This window comes from Dysidea avara, chromosome 1 (genome assembly GCF_963678975.1).
Source record: "Dysidea avara chromosome 1, odDysAvar1.4, whole genome shotgun sequence".
NCBI classification, from domain to species: Eukaryota; Metazoa; Porifera; class Demospongiae; order Dictyoceratida; family Dysideidae; genus Dysidea; species Dysidea avara.
The window spans coordinates 330,041-345,128 of NC_089272.1; the positions used below are offsets into that span (position 1 = coordinate 330,041).

At 37.3% G+C, this 15,088-nt stretch overlaps 2 protein-coding genes across 5 annotated transcripts in view; one reads left to right on the forward strand and one right to left on the reverse strand.

Moving 5' to 3' along the window:
• Positions 1-9,230, reverse strand: part of LOC136242155 (26S proteasome regulatory subunit 6B-like) — an 11,591-nt gene extending 2,361 nt beyond the window's left edge. Inside the window, exons 1-4 of the mRNA XM_066033575.1 lie at positions 9,078-9,230; positions 4,912-5,046; positions 1,792-2,467; positions 928-1,100 (exon numbers count right to left, since the gene is read on the reverse strand). Of these exons, the coding sequence (XP_065889647.1) occupies positions 928-1,100; positions 1,792-2,467; positions 4,912-5,046; positions 9,078-9,113 (1,020 nt within the window). The 5' untranslated portion in view covers positions 9,114-9,230. The remainder of the gene's footprint in view (positions 1-927; positions 1,101-1,791; positions 2,468-4,911; positions 5,047-9,077) is intronic.
• Positions 9,127-15,088, forward strand: part of LOC136252088 (E3 ubiquitin-protein ligase TRIM56-like) — a 28,864-nt gene continuing 22,902 nt past the window's right edge. For all 4 annotated transcript variants that reach the window (XR_010699349.1, XR_010699350.1, XR_010699351.1 and 1 more), the window contains exon 1: positions 9,127-9,239. The gene's annotated coding sequence lies outside the window, so the exon portion shown is untranslated. The remainder of the gene's footprint in view (positions 9,240-15,088) is intronic.

Here is a 15,088-nt window from a genome sequence, read left to right on the forward strand (position 1 = left end):
GTGCTAAATCATGAATATTAGGGATCACAGAAAAAAGTAAGGAAACAAGGGAGGTCACCTATACCTGCAGATATACTAGTGAACATTTAATCCCTATACCCAAGATCAAGACTGAATTAGGGATTAAATGTCCACTAGTATATCTGCAGGTGTAGGTGACCTCCCTTGTTTCCTTACTTTCTATAATTCCTAAAATTTCTAATTGTGTTCCTTACACTTGTTTGTTGTTGTTTGTTTGTTTATTGCTTGTTATTTGTAACATTATTATGATTGGTGAACCCGCACATTCCGCATCAAAAGAAAGAATAGCACCAGCTTATTGTTTTTTGTTGTTGTTTTTTTTGTTCGACTGCATCCCATAATTATTAATTTACTGAAAAGTGAAGTGGCCTTTAAGTTTTATTTTCAGCTATGTCCAGCTTGTTACACAGAGTTACAAAGAGCAGCATGAGAAGCTCCTCTGCAATCACTCCAGTTACCACAGAAAATAAAGACGATTCCTGTTACAACATTGGGAGGCCAGCACATGCTAGGCACCGCGAGTTGACGACAGCATGAAGAAACGGGACACAAAGGAGGACAAAGGCAAGTCCATGATGCACGCATTGAACACCACACCAGTTGGAAAAAAGCAATGTATAACAGTGAAAAATCAAATCCGTAGCCTTAGCCATTATTGAGGGCACCAGTCAGTCAGCCAGTTATTAGCTAGTCAGCAGAAAATTCTACTGAATAAAATAAAATTTAATAGCAATCTATTGGAAGCATTTCATGTCATACTGAAGGCACTTTTGGATTCTACCTAACCAATACTGCCGTGATGCCATGAAGGTATTGTGAAGCTGGTTTCTGGTCAATATTTTTTTGTCAAACCTTTATGATCCCTTGTATATAGAACTACCATACTGTATGATTAGAATTACTCACTGGAACCACCTTAGAACGGACAGTGTGGGACCTGCTGATTCTGATGGTATGTGTATTAGTGAACACTAACACTACATACACAATGAGGTTGTTCACCTTGACGTTCACATTCTGGTCGAACCCATCCATCTGGTTTAGCAGCTCTAACAAGATCCTCTGGACCTCTCGGTCAGCTATAGCAACCAACACGACAACCAGTAACCAAACAGTATATAACTCATTTGGAAGATAAAATGGTGTACCAGCACAAATAGCTTAGCCAGTTACAAACAGCAAATTGTACAGTAAACAACTTAAACACGTAACTGGTCAGAAAGTATCCAGTGGTCAACCTGTTACACTGATGTTAACACTATAGGTGATAGAAGGTAGTGAAAGAAAATGCATAGAGTCTTCCCTAAATAACTGTACATCAACATTCCAAAATTTGTTTGATGTAGAAAAAGGAATGACAATTATAGTGGAAAACCAGGTAATTCACAAGATACACATCGTGTAGTTGTAACATGATGGTGTACACCTTACTGTACAACCAACACACAAACTACTCTAGTAGTACATACAGCTTGAGTGTATATACTTTACAACACACATCACATGTAACGTCACCATACATTATCAACAAATGCATATAAAATTATATTGGATCCTCAGTAATTTGGAATTATCTAAATACCTAAAATGACTGACCAACTGGACGTTGTCAGTGGTGAGTTGAACAGGACACTTCAATCTCTCAAAATGTAGGTGTCTTGATAACCGAGGATGTATCATATGTGCAATTTTAAATACCATCATATGTATATCACGAATGCAAACATGTAACACCTTAATTACATGTAATTACTAATTACCACTACACACCTCCAGTTTGAGCATCAAATCTCTTAGTTGCTATGGCATCAATCTCGTCGATAAAGATAATTGCTGGAGCATTCTCTTTAGCCAATCGGAACACGTCCCTCACCATTCTAGGGCCTTCCCCCAGGTACTTCTGAACAAACTCCGACCCCACAACCCTAATGAAGGCTGCCGTTGTGTGATTGGCCACAGCCTTAGCCAACATGGTTTTTCCACAGCCTGGGGGCCCGTACATCAACACGCCCCGAGGGGGATCAATACCAATCTGTTTGTAGAGGTCAAAATGTGTCAAAGGTAGTTCTACAGCTTCTCTTATCTCTTGTTTCTGAATGTCCATGCCCCCAATATCAGAATAAGTGACATCTGGCTTCTCCTCAGCTGTCAACATTGCAATAGAGCTGTCTGCCTCAGGTGGCAGTACATCAACTAGAGCATTAGAGTGTTTGTGTAGAGCAACAGAGGCATTGGGTTTCAGTAGTTCCCTGTCAATAGTGCTCAATATCCTAACATAATAGTTGGACCCTGTAGTGGAGCCCACTATCCCATAATTCTGATCAACAGCTTCAAGGAATTGTCCGATGACAAGAGGAACTGACTGTATCCTCTTCACCTCCTCCTGAGCATAAAGGTACTCACACTTCAAGTTCTTGTGTTCATCCTTGATGTAGTCCTCTTGAACCTGTAATGGAGGGGAAGTGAATGTTTGACCATACGCACAATAAATAGTAATTGTTGCTATTCTTTTAAAATGCATAGCAAGCCATTTGAGACAGGTTGGAGCCACAATTAAACATGTCTAATGAAAAAGCCACATCCACATAAACGCTATCTCAGTAAAATATAACAGCAAATATGCACATTAACAGTCGGACTTGCAACTGATGACTAAGAACTGTCTGAGTCACCATGGCAGATATGGATATGCGATATTATATTGATATCGCGACATATCAATACAAAATTTACAATCATGATTCAGTATTAAAAATTTCTTATTGTGATAGTTGCACTTGTCAAATTACATAGCATGATTTTTATTTTAGTGCAAAATAGCTGATCAAAATAATTTTCAACATTTAAGTGCATGTGGAAGTATTTTGTGGTTACATAATCAATTTATAACTGTGTAATTGACTTTTGGGATAAAAAAGTTTGGTGAAAACCCACTATTGCAAAACTTTGGTGAATGGGGCTTCCCGCTTCACCTTAAATTTTTTTATGATCAATAGTAGATCATAGCTATCATTTACTGAACGCTTGGAAATATTGTATACCCATGATATTCGATACCCATCCTTTCAATATAATCTGCTCATGTGATTGCTAAGGGCATGGTTCCTAACTGACTTAGATAATGGACCTTATCCACAATGACGTCACGAGCACAAGATGGCTGCATTATTTGGGGTACTAATGTACAGGCACCTATGGAGAAATTGTTTTGATCAATCACATTTCAGCCAGGCAAGAAGATACCGAGCTCTAAGCAACAGGTATGGGTATAAGACAATACAATAAACGATTTGTATTGTATTTGGGAAATTTTTCGAGATAACGCTTGTGTGCAATAGTTTTTGTTACATTATACCCAAACCTGTTGGCTACTGGTCATATCTTGCTTCACGAGTGAAATATGATCAATCAAAACAATTTCTCCATAGGCGCCTGTACATTAGTACCTCAAATAATGCGGCCATTTTGTTGTGCATGACGTCATTGTGGATAAAGTCCATGATATCATTTTACATGGGTATATAGGTGGAGTCATTGTGGGATTGGATATGTCATTCTAAAATGTTACATTCAGTACATAAGTGTAGAAGACTGAACATGTATTTGTCTAAGAGCAGTAGAAATTGAAGCTCGCACCTTATCGCTGCTTCCTTGGAACTGAGAGCAGTAGTTACTATAGTGAAATATGTGGGTAAGTATCAACAAGAAAAGTTACAAGTCGTTGAGTGCCCATGGCGTCAGGTCTATAACATTTGGATAGAAATCTTGCAGTGGATTTTAAAGACTTCATTATCTTCCAAAGATCAAAGCACACTATGCATACCATTATCTAATTGGCAGATAAAATTTTATTGTAATGTTAATTCACCAAATTTTCTAAAGTTTTTACTATATGGTAATTACTAACTTTCATATAAATAAACAATTTTATCACCATAATGATATTTTTAAGCGATAGGTGATGATTAGGGTTTCTTGGTGATTCATACCCCTAAACTGGCAGATGAGCCAACAGCACAGTTAGTGTTCCAATTGATACACACCAAAACATATCATACAGCAGGTCATTGTCAGAGGAGGTACGACACGCACACGTGAGCGCATATGTTTTGTACAGGGAAGCTATTTCGTGGTGGTATCAACGAAAAATACGTACCGATCAAACTCTTTTCTTATGCTTAATCCAACGGTGCAGTCTACCCCATTCAACCCCATTCAACCCCAGTGGTTCAGTTTCAATATACACAGCCTATTGGAGGAGCCATCACGTGATGAATAACTCACCGTACGAAATCAAGCCAAGCAGCAACTTGGGAAGAGAGAACCAGTGAAAATTAACTGCACAAGTGTCTAAGTAGCTTTGCAGTTCATCAAATCTTGTCTACGGATTGATTTTCCGCAACTTTACCATTTGAAGAATGCAATTACTGTGAATTCTTTTCAATAGCGCTTAATTCGTGTCGTACCTCCTCTGGGTCATTGTTGTGAGGTGCAAATTTTTGCAAAGCCTCCAGTTTAAATTTCTGTGATTGTGAAATCTAAACGATTTCTCCACAATTCTATGCATCTCTTTGGATATTACGAAAACTTGAGAATACAAAAGATTTAGACAAAACTCTACTCACTCAAAATGCAAGAAATTCAGTCTGCCTGCAGAAGTTTCTGCGAGTTAAGCTTTGATTTGCAAATTTCACAAAAATTAGGACCTCACACACACTGCAACACATTTTACCACACATGTGCCATACTGACACACAAATACACATTATGGTCACAAATTCACCAGGAAAAATTGCCAGCTTAGGAATGGGTCCCTATAATTGGCAGATCAAAAACTAGTTAGCAATATATAGATTCACAATGTAATAACAACTACAACACAACAGTTACCTGTAAGAACTCTAGTTGTTTCTGAAGTTTCTTATACTTGATATAAAGGTCATTATCATCTAGTGAGGAATCCTTACAAGCGACATCACTGGCTGCAGTACCTGACCTTGTGTGAGGAGGGGACACCACATCTGACTGGGAATTCAGACCAATCAGATTACAGTACATGTACAATACAGTAACACAACAGTGACAACATAATAATAGGAAGATGACACTGTGTGATGTAGGATGGGTAAGATTTTAATAACACCAAATTCTATTGATACCCAAACATGATAACATGTATAATTTATTATAGTTGGTTGTATCCATGGTGAGTATGATACAATATTTTGTGTAAAAACATTATGCCATACAATATATACTAATTAAAACACCGTCGCACGTACAATATGGAAATAAAAGCACAAGAGCATGGGCGAGAGACTAATATAGCATGAGACAAAGCCGAGTGCTATATTAGGCTTGAGACCATGACCGAGTGCTTTACTTTTCATATTGCACAAAAGTAGCAGTCTGGTTTAAAGTGCTGTCTTGTTGTGTTGTTTGGAGCATTCATTTTGTGAATTTGAACCGCATCAGTTTTCAGCCATCAGACGATTGGTAAGTGTCTGTGTAGTACAGTTGTAGTAGTAATACAAATAAATAGGATCTTTTTGGCTACTTTTGGCAATTAGAAATGTTACACACGTGATCTTGTTTTATAAACAATGGTTATTTAGCACGCTTGGATGCGCTACAGAAAATAAAGCACTCTGTTCCCTTTGATCTCGTCCATGCAAAGTACTGATTACGGTACAATAAATCAGCATCTGAATTATAGAAAAATAGACAGGTAGGACAGTGGATATGCCCGAATTAGAAGACACATCGCTATGGTAGTTATTAATTTAATCAATATTTCTCTTGGACATATTGTTCACCATTGTAGGTAAGTCATAACTATGGTTTCCTTGCATGAAAAATAAATAAGCGTTTACAACTTTTAAAGTAAAAGCAATATATAAAATACTGATGTTAGGCTTCCTGGTATGCACTAATCAAACTCCATCTTGTGATAAAATAACCATGGGTCACATGATCTACTTACTGCAAAAAAAGAAAATAAGCTCTACTATACAATTAGCAAAACAAGGGGTCAGGAAAGTGTCTTCACACTGTAAATGTAAAGCTCAGTATATGCCACAAAAGTAAACACCATGGGAGCACTGTACGTTCAAAGGGAAGATAAAGCAGTAGTACAGCTTAGCTGCACCATTTCTGGTTGTGATAGGTGATTAGCTATAGTATATATGCATTGAGCTGGATCCTCAAAAACATTTAATAACTCATGGATGCAATCACACACGATCTTGAAATTTGGCTCATTTGTAGTACTGCTTGACCCACTAAAAATGTTTCAAAATCTTTTCATTCAAAAGCCTGATATAATATTTATGACCAATCAAAAGTTTCACTATACTGTACGGAGGGAAAAGTCTTTGGAGGAGGAAAATTTGGCGAATCAAGCAAAATATTACTATTGGCGAAATAAAATTTGGCGAATTGTTAGCAGAACTTATGCCCTATTTAATTAGTTAGATTACTAATCGCTGTGTCTGAAACGAGAACTGGGAGTGCCACGCCTCTTCAGCACCTGCAGAGTCAGCTATCAACTAAAAGGTAATAATTATACTATATAGACAGTAGTCTCGCGTGCCAAACGGTTGTGTGGGGGCAGCAAAAAACCGTCTTGTAACTGTTGCACACATTCTGTGACCACTGCCGGAATGTTGGCAGAGCCAATCAGATCGCTTTGCGGACTCTGTGACAAAACAAACACCAATTATTAAAATTCTTAGTGTAATAATGAACTGAATCTAGAATACAGATCGCTTTTTCAAAAGTTTAACGACGCCATGGGCTTAGGATCTTTGTTTCCCTAGTACAGAGCTCTTAAAAGCATTGATATAGGTTTATTTACCGCCCCCACACAAACCGTCTGGCACGCGAGACTATATAGACAGTAGGGCTGGGACGAATATTGAAATTTATCTTCGAATATTCGCTAATAAAATGTTCAAATATTCGAAGCTTCGGTGTTAGCTTTCAAGTTACAGGTTTTCTTGTATTTATGCACGTCCTTCTTAAGTATTATCTTTCTAAACCTATTTAATAAGTTTTTAAGCATTTGGAAAGTGCATAGCAGCAGTACTGAATGACACGATCGATCGATTGCAAATGGGTGTGTCCACTATACTGCAATCATGCATAGGTAAACACCAAGAAATGGCTAAAAGGACATTTTCCATGTATTATCTATCACCTTATAAGGTGTGTTAAGGCTGCAACTATGGTAGCAAGCTGAACTGCGGTGGTTTAAAAGTGGGTGTGGCACACGAAGATCGATCGCGAAGAGACGAACATTAATCATACAAGAGGTTTAAGCAGCTGCAATAAAGATATGATGTTTATTTGTAATTCTTTCGTAGACTATGAGTGCATTACGAAGCTTCGAAGGATACTTTTATAATTCAAAGTTTACTTAACCTTCGAAAGCTTCGTCCCAGCGCTAATAGACAGTAGATCTACACCCTCTGGAATAGTGAATATTGTACTTAATATGGTAGGACTCGCTACTTGTCACGCCTGTTTCGAGGTGAGGTTTGAGGATACCACGTGTAGACCTCTACAGTAGCCACGTAGCTACCTAGTGAGGTATTCGAGGTAGGCTTGGCTCTTTGGCCCAGTAGCCCTTGGTTGAGTAGGAAATTGATTAGTTCGAGGCTTTGTTTGCTATTTTCTTCATCAGCAAAATGTTTGGATGATGAATATTTGGCGAATTCATGGTCATTCGCTAATTTTGCCAAATTTTAATGGTGCCAAAGTTTCCCTCTATACGGTACATTCTCTACGGGAAGCCATAAAGCGCAGTGGCTATTACAGTCTTTTTTTGAATTTGTAATGGAGCCGAACCGTATGTGTCTGTTGCTGACACCTTTGCTGTCACCATTAATCATCTAATTGGCTGACATGTTTACTCTCTTGAGAAAAAAAATCCACTTTTAATTTTTGACTGTTTTTCAGGATCCAGCTCAACTTGTGCATACTATCATAGATATTATACGTAACATGGATTGGAAACACGCATAAATAATTTCGTGTATCCTCATTACGGTGCACTACTTTTAAAGATGTTGACAGCCTGTTGACAGGCCTTTTCTCTTGGTTATGTAGTAGTGTAGATGTTAGTTTTACATTGTCGGTGTGTTATGTTGTGTACTGAACAAGAACACTGTTGGTGTTTGCTGATATAGGAGGCAGTACCATTGGCGACAGGTGGGTAGTGGCAGGTGAGTATCAGCTTATATCTCAGAAGCGTTGCTATTAGCCAACTAGCAATGGCCGTATTTGCATTGCCTATTAAATACTTGGTACATTACAATAAAGCTTTAACTGAAGTCTTACTCTGTTAACTTGACTTGTTTTATCAAAGCGGAAGAGCTATACAGTAATACAACTATACCTGAGTAGTCTATTTACATCGTACCTATTATAAGTGGCGCAAGCAACAGAATAGAAGCGGTGCTGAACATTTAGTTTCTTCAGGAAAATTACAGAACTGTTCCACAACACCATAATTTAATTTAACAACAAGAATTTTGCCACCCTACTGTTCGCCAAGAGCCAATGTGTTTAACCAGGCTAGCCTCCAGTTAATGTAGGTGGTAATTTACCCAGCTGTAAATGTCAAACACCACTTAGTAGCTTACAAGAGAGCGAAATACTCCAGCGAGGATAGGATACATTTATTAACAGTGTTTCCGATCCGTGTTACGTATAATATCTATGATACTATAGGTGTGTACAGATGGTAAATATTTGAATTTGGTTGATTTTAAACTCCTATATTCGGCATAGCCGTTCTTCCATATACATGGAATGTGCCCCAGGAAACTTACATTAACATGCTGGGGCGACAAGCACAATATTCGCTGTGGATTACATATCCTAATCTACGTACGTGCCATGTCGTCAAAAAAAAAACTTGACCAGAGTCAAATTCTAAGTAACGCGCCCTAACATTGAAATAACACGTAACTAAAGTATGAACACTCAGTAGTCACCATATACATTCACTTGTCACTACACATTCACCGCACCACATACAATACAGCACTCACTGAAGGTTGATGGTCGAATATCCCTATCTCTTCCATTCTGCCTGGTGTAGCTCACGTGAGGTATATTAGATAACACGGAGTAGGTGTATCGGGGTGTATGGTGTATTATTGTCTGTGGCGAGAGCTCTGAGTTGCTCATTGCGTTGAAACCTTTCATTTTAAGTGAGTTAAAATGTATTAATATTTACTGAGAGTAGTAGCTTGATCAGTTCTCTTTGTAGGCTGAAGAAAACCATAAACTACTAGAAAACACTAGATCGTCCCGGTCCTTTTTCCAGGTTGCGAACAAGACGTTTCTTGTTTCTCATGGTCTAGTGCTAATTAGTCTCGCCCAGACCACTTTTTTCTTCTGTATTTTGGTGGGAAGAAAGTACAAAAGAGATAAAAGCGGTCTGAGTACTAGAGGTGCAGGAGAGACTACGTTCTAATCTCGTGCCCTGACCGCTTTTCCCCCTTTTGTGTGTGTGTGTGTGGGGGGGAGGAAGCCGTTAGGTACAGTATATTACCATCAACTTAGATAATGATATGCATATATAGTATGCTTTGATCTTTGGAAGATAATGAGGTCTTTAAAATCAACTAAGAGACTGCTAGCAGGTCCTTGAAGTGTGTTATAGACCTGCCAGCAGAAAGACCTCTAGCATTGGTGTACTCCATTATGCATAAACAAACTCCAATCGATTCCTGTCACCACTTTAATCTTAACACTAACTCTACACGATCTCATCTACTGACTTTGCAGACTCGATCTTCTTCCATCAATGCATTTAGATATTCCTTCTACGTGAACACACCATTTGTTTGGAACTCAATCCCATATGAAATTTTGTCCTTACCATCATACTTATTTAGATCACGGCTCCGATGTTACTTGTTTAACTGATGTCTCTCACTTTGTATTACTTTTTGTATAGTTGTTTTTGTTTGCTCATTTGTTGTTTCTGTATTGCTTGTAGCTAGTCAATGTTTCTGTATTGCTTGTAGCTAGTCAATGTTTCTGTATTGCTTGTAGCTAGTCAATGTTTCTGTATTGCTTGTAGCTAGTCAATGTTTCTGTATTGCTTGTAGCTAGTCAATGTTTCTGTATTGCTTGTAGCTAGTCAATGTTTCTGTATTGCTTGTAGCTAGTCAATGTTTCTGTATTGCTTGTAGCTAGTCAATGTTTCTGTATTGCCTGTAGCTAGTCAATGTTTCTGTATTGCTTGTAGCTAGTCAATGTTTCTGTATTGCTTGTAGCTAGTCAATGTTTCTGTATTGCTTGTAGCTAGTCAATGTTTCTGTATTGCTTGTAGCTAGTCAATGTTTCTGTATTGCTTGTAGCTAGTCAATGTTTCTGTATTGCTTGTAGCTAGTCAATGTTTCTGTATTGCTTGTAGCTAGTCAATGTTTCTGTATTGCTTGTAGCTAGTCAATGTTTCTGTATTGCTTGTAGCTAGTCATTGTTTCTGTATTGCTTGTAGCTAGTCAATGTTTCTGTATTGCTTGTAGCTAGTCAATGTTTCTGTATTGCTTGTAGCTAGTCAATGTTTCTGTATTGCTTGTAGCTAGTCAATGTTTCTGTATTGCTTGTAGCTAGTCAATGTTTCTGTATTGATTTTTGTACTATGTATGTGTTTTGGGGACCACCTTGTACAGGCTATAAGCCTTTTGTGTACCCTTTCTTTAGATAAAATTGATAATAATAATAATTGTAAATCTCACATTTAATCATTAATTGCTAAGCTAGCATATTCAGGCTAATAGCCTGCAGTGAGCAACCAGCTACCCGAGCCAATATGAGTGTAACCACTGGCTTCCTTTAATAATCATGCCTACAAGAATTCGATTATGGGATGCAATATCTAGTGTTGTAGCTACGTTTGTTACAATGAACGGACAAATCCAGAAATATAAGGGAAAATTCTAACATAACTAAGCTTCCTTGTAGAATGTTTTTTTGTGTTATGTGGGTGTGGTTCAAAACTGTGCCGTGTGACAACTGTTTGCCATCATTATCCCGGCACTCTAGCATAGGGGTGGGCGGTATCTCGGTTATATCTTAAAACCGCAATATTCTGATGAAACGATACCAGTATTGTCAAAAATTCTTGGAAACTATATTATCATGATATCGTGATTACTGCAGTGTTCTCCAATAATATCTGTATTAGCTAACTACTGTAAACATGGTGGGACATCACACTGCTGCTGTTATTTAGCCCCAGGAAAGAGGAGAATCCAGGGAAGATCCAGAATATTAAAGATTTTATAGATCGAGATACTCCAATAGAACAGTCACCTATACTCTAATAGAGCAGTCAAGTAACTCTAATAGAGCGTTCATGCAAATATGAAAGCAGCTGCTAGAGGAACTTTATTATTTTGAGAAAGAATTTCTGCACATTATAGCATAATAAAACGTGCATTGGTGATGCAAAACTGAGTATGAGCTTCTATTGCTATAGTCAGCAGTCTTGTAGTCATGCATGGGAATCTGTAATTTATGTCATGCACTTGGGTGTACAGAATATATCCTCACTATGCTTAATTGTATGATGTCTATATGTATAGGTCAATGAATGGTACATATATAATTATGTGTAATTTTGCACATCCATTCATGTTACTGTAGGTTATATCACTTGTGTAGGCAGGTGTAGTTTCTAGCCGTTTCATAGTAGAGCATCTGCCAAAATATCAAAAATATTGTGATAATTAATAATATCGTGATATTTTTCCATGATATATCGTGATAGTAAAATTTCAATACCGTCCAGCCCTACAGTCTTTTTTGTCTTTGAACTGTAACAGTTTCTATAGACCTCTTCTTCACTCTGCTGTGATGCCATGGGTGCTCAACAACCCATAACTTTTCTTGTTGACACTTAGCCACATATTTCACTATAGTAACTACTGCTCTCAGTTCCAAGGAAGCAGTGATAAAGTGCGAGCTTCAATTTCTACAGCTCTTAGACAAATACGCGTTTGGTGTTCTATTATCCAATCCCTCCATTACTCCACCTATGTAATGATACCATTATCTAAGTCATTTAGAAACCATGCCCTCAGTTCTTTGTGTTTTAGCTCAGTTTCTAAATCCATGAAGAACCTCGGTCTAGGTTCCTAACCTATACTTTAAACATGAAAAAGAAGCTTTAGCAGGTATTGTTATGTATTAACAAAGGTTTAAATTAGTTGTTAATGTATTTGAAAGTGCTGTAGTGAAACATTTAGTGAGAAAACTTGCTAAGAGTGTGGTTTTGCTCATGCTGGTATCCAATTCACTGACAGGAATGTTGTATTAAGAGTTTGAGCTTTGAAGCCTTAAGAGTAAGGTTGCTATGCTATCAGATGCACCAGGGGTGGGCAGAATCTCGTGTTCAATTACAAAATCGGGATTTTGTTTTTTTAAATTATATCTTCAGCTACAGTACTCTGACTCTATATGAAAGCTCGCCCCACAATGCAATTAGTCAATGTACATTTCCACTAGTTCAATTGCCCTACAAAATGTACTAGCTATATAGTTATGTACTAGTCAGGCCATTCTTTTGTGTGTGGGGAAAGCCCACACAAAAGTGCTTACATAGTTATAGCTACACATAGCTATAACTATATCACATGTCTAAAAATCTTGTCCCTTGCCCAAATTATAATTTTGTAAAAAGATTCATGGTTTGGCTATGCAAGGCTAATCTCTAGCTACATGCAGTTATCAATTTTAATTGCTCTTCCTGGGATGTCATCCATCTCTAGGCAGACAAACTAGAATTGCTTATTATCCCTGACTGCATCAATTTTCACCAAAGAAAATGCTTCTTGCAGCTTAACAAAAGCATACAATATGAATGTATTAAGTATATAATTTGGCTTTTAAGCTCGTTTTTGGGCAGAGAGCTAATGGTCTTTTCTATTGTCATCCTGTTTTAATACTTGCTTATATAACATAATCTTAGTTGCCACTTCAGAGCTGGATTTCAGAAGCGCTGCAGTCCCTGCACTACTATAAGAGGTATACTTACTAGATATTTGCAACTTCACGATTGGGATCCTGGCACCCATAAATAAAGATCTAGGTGGAATAATAGCGATAGAGTACAGAGACCATATCTCTTACAATATATCTATTTACTTAGCAGTAATCAAGATGACCTCACTCCTTTTTAGTTTAGCTAGCACACCCCTTGGCTTACTCGAGATACTCTAATACAACAGTCACGTATAATATTCTAATAGGACAGTCACAAGTTACACTGTACTGAGCTAGCTGTGCTACAATGAAAAGCTAAAAAAACTAGTATTTTTAAAAATTGTTAATTTAAAATGAAGTAGTAGTGAAACAAGAGATGAATGATGGTAATTGAATGGGTGTACAGGCTTCTAAGCCTCAACCCAAATCACATCATAATCATAATCATTACAGCATAGCTCAGTGGGAAAGTCCCTACTTTGACATTGAACAAAATAATTGTTGTAGCTTATGTGCTAAAGTAGCCACTGAGCTATGCTGTAACACCATCATTCATCTCTTGTTTCACTACTTTTTATTGCATAGATCCCTACTTCATTTTTAAATTAATATTATACTAGTTACATCAAGAGTACATAATAATGTACTCTTGGTTACATCACAGATCAGTATTTCATACAGTGAGCTGTGCATTACTCTACTGAGACGAACTATTATTTTGTTCTATAGCTATTCAACCTACTGTTGTTTTTTCACTGTTTTGATTAACTATTCAAACTACCGGTACTCTTTTGTACTAAGTGTATATATATTCACATTGTGCTATTGCTATTATTACTGATAACATTTGTTGTAATGAAAACTTCTTTGTGACTATGACACAATACTGAAACTTGCAACTTGCAAATTTAAGAAGACCTGCAATTGAATATTGTACATATATTGTTACTGCACTCAATGCAAGAAGCTTTGAAGCTTCAGAAGTTGTCTTGCAAGAAGCTTCGAAGTGCTATTTGAAAGATTCGTTTCAGCCCTAGTTTGCATGTGACTGAAGCTCATGTATAACAGTTTCAATTGAAATGTGCATGTTCCCAGAATGAAACTAATGTATGTATAAAAACTGACATCATCGTTTTGTTTTACTCATGGCGAATGAGTATTATGTTTACCTACAGAGCTATTAATTCAAAATGTTTTGTAACACTAATATATTTACCACTTTTACACCTCAGATCAAAGGAAAGCCAGTGCACATATATCACATATTGCATTGGCTCAAAATGTTAACGAGATATACGCACTGCCTTAACGAGATACACTGCCTTAATGAGATACAGTGTGTATATCTCGTTAACCCAGTGTATATCTCGTTAACCCAGTGCGTATATCTTGTTAACTCGACACATTGCACACCTAATATGAGTGCACACTCATTAGATTTCTTTGATGTTATACTGTTATCTCTCTTCTCTTATATAGGGAATCAAACAAGCTGTGATTGTGGGATTGAATTTTGCCAAACAACCTGTGATTGTGGGATTCAATTGTAATACATCAGTTTTTGTTTTTTTACTTTTGTAAATGTAGTAATTAAGACATAATTAAGTTAAACACTAGTCTCTTAAAATTACTATATTAGCAAAAATAAAATCAAACTACTGTTTGATGTATTAAAATTGAATCCCTCAATCACAGTTTGTTAAGCAAAATTCAATCCCACAATCACAGCTTGTTTGGCAAAATTCAATCCCATAATCACAGCTTACTTGGTTCCCTATATAAGAGAAGGGTATAACAACTAAAGGTTTTGCCAATTATGTGAGTCTGCATGCTAAAGTAGAACATATCAAGACTTACGGTAGTGAGTCACGCGGCTAAGAAACTACAAAGCGCATGCCCATATAAAAGACGCGCCGTCACTACTGTGAGTTATTTACGTGTAGGGTCGGTTTTGCAATGTTAGTCCTGGATTACTCAACATATCTCAATAGATTTGTATGGCGTTACATGATTAAAAAAATCTTTAGGAGTCGTCATCATCATAGTCTTGCGACCTCGCTAA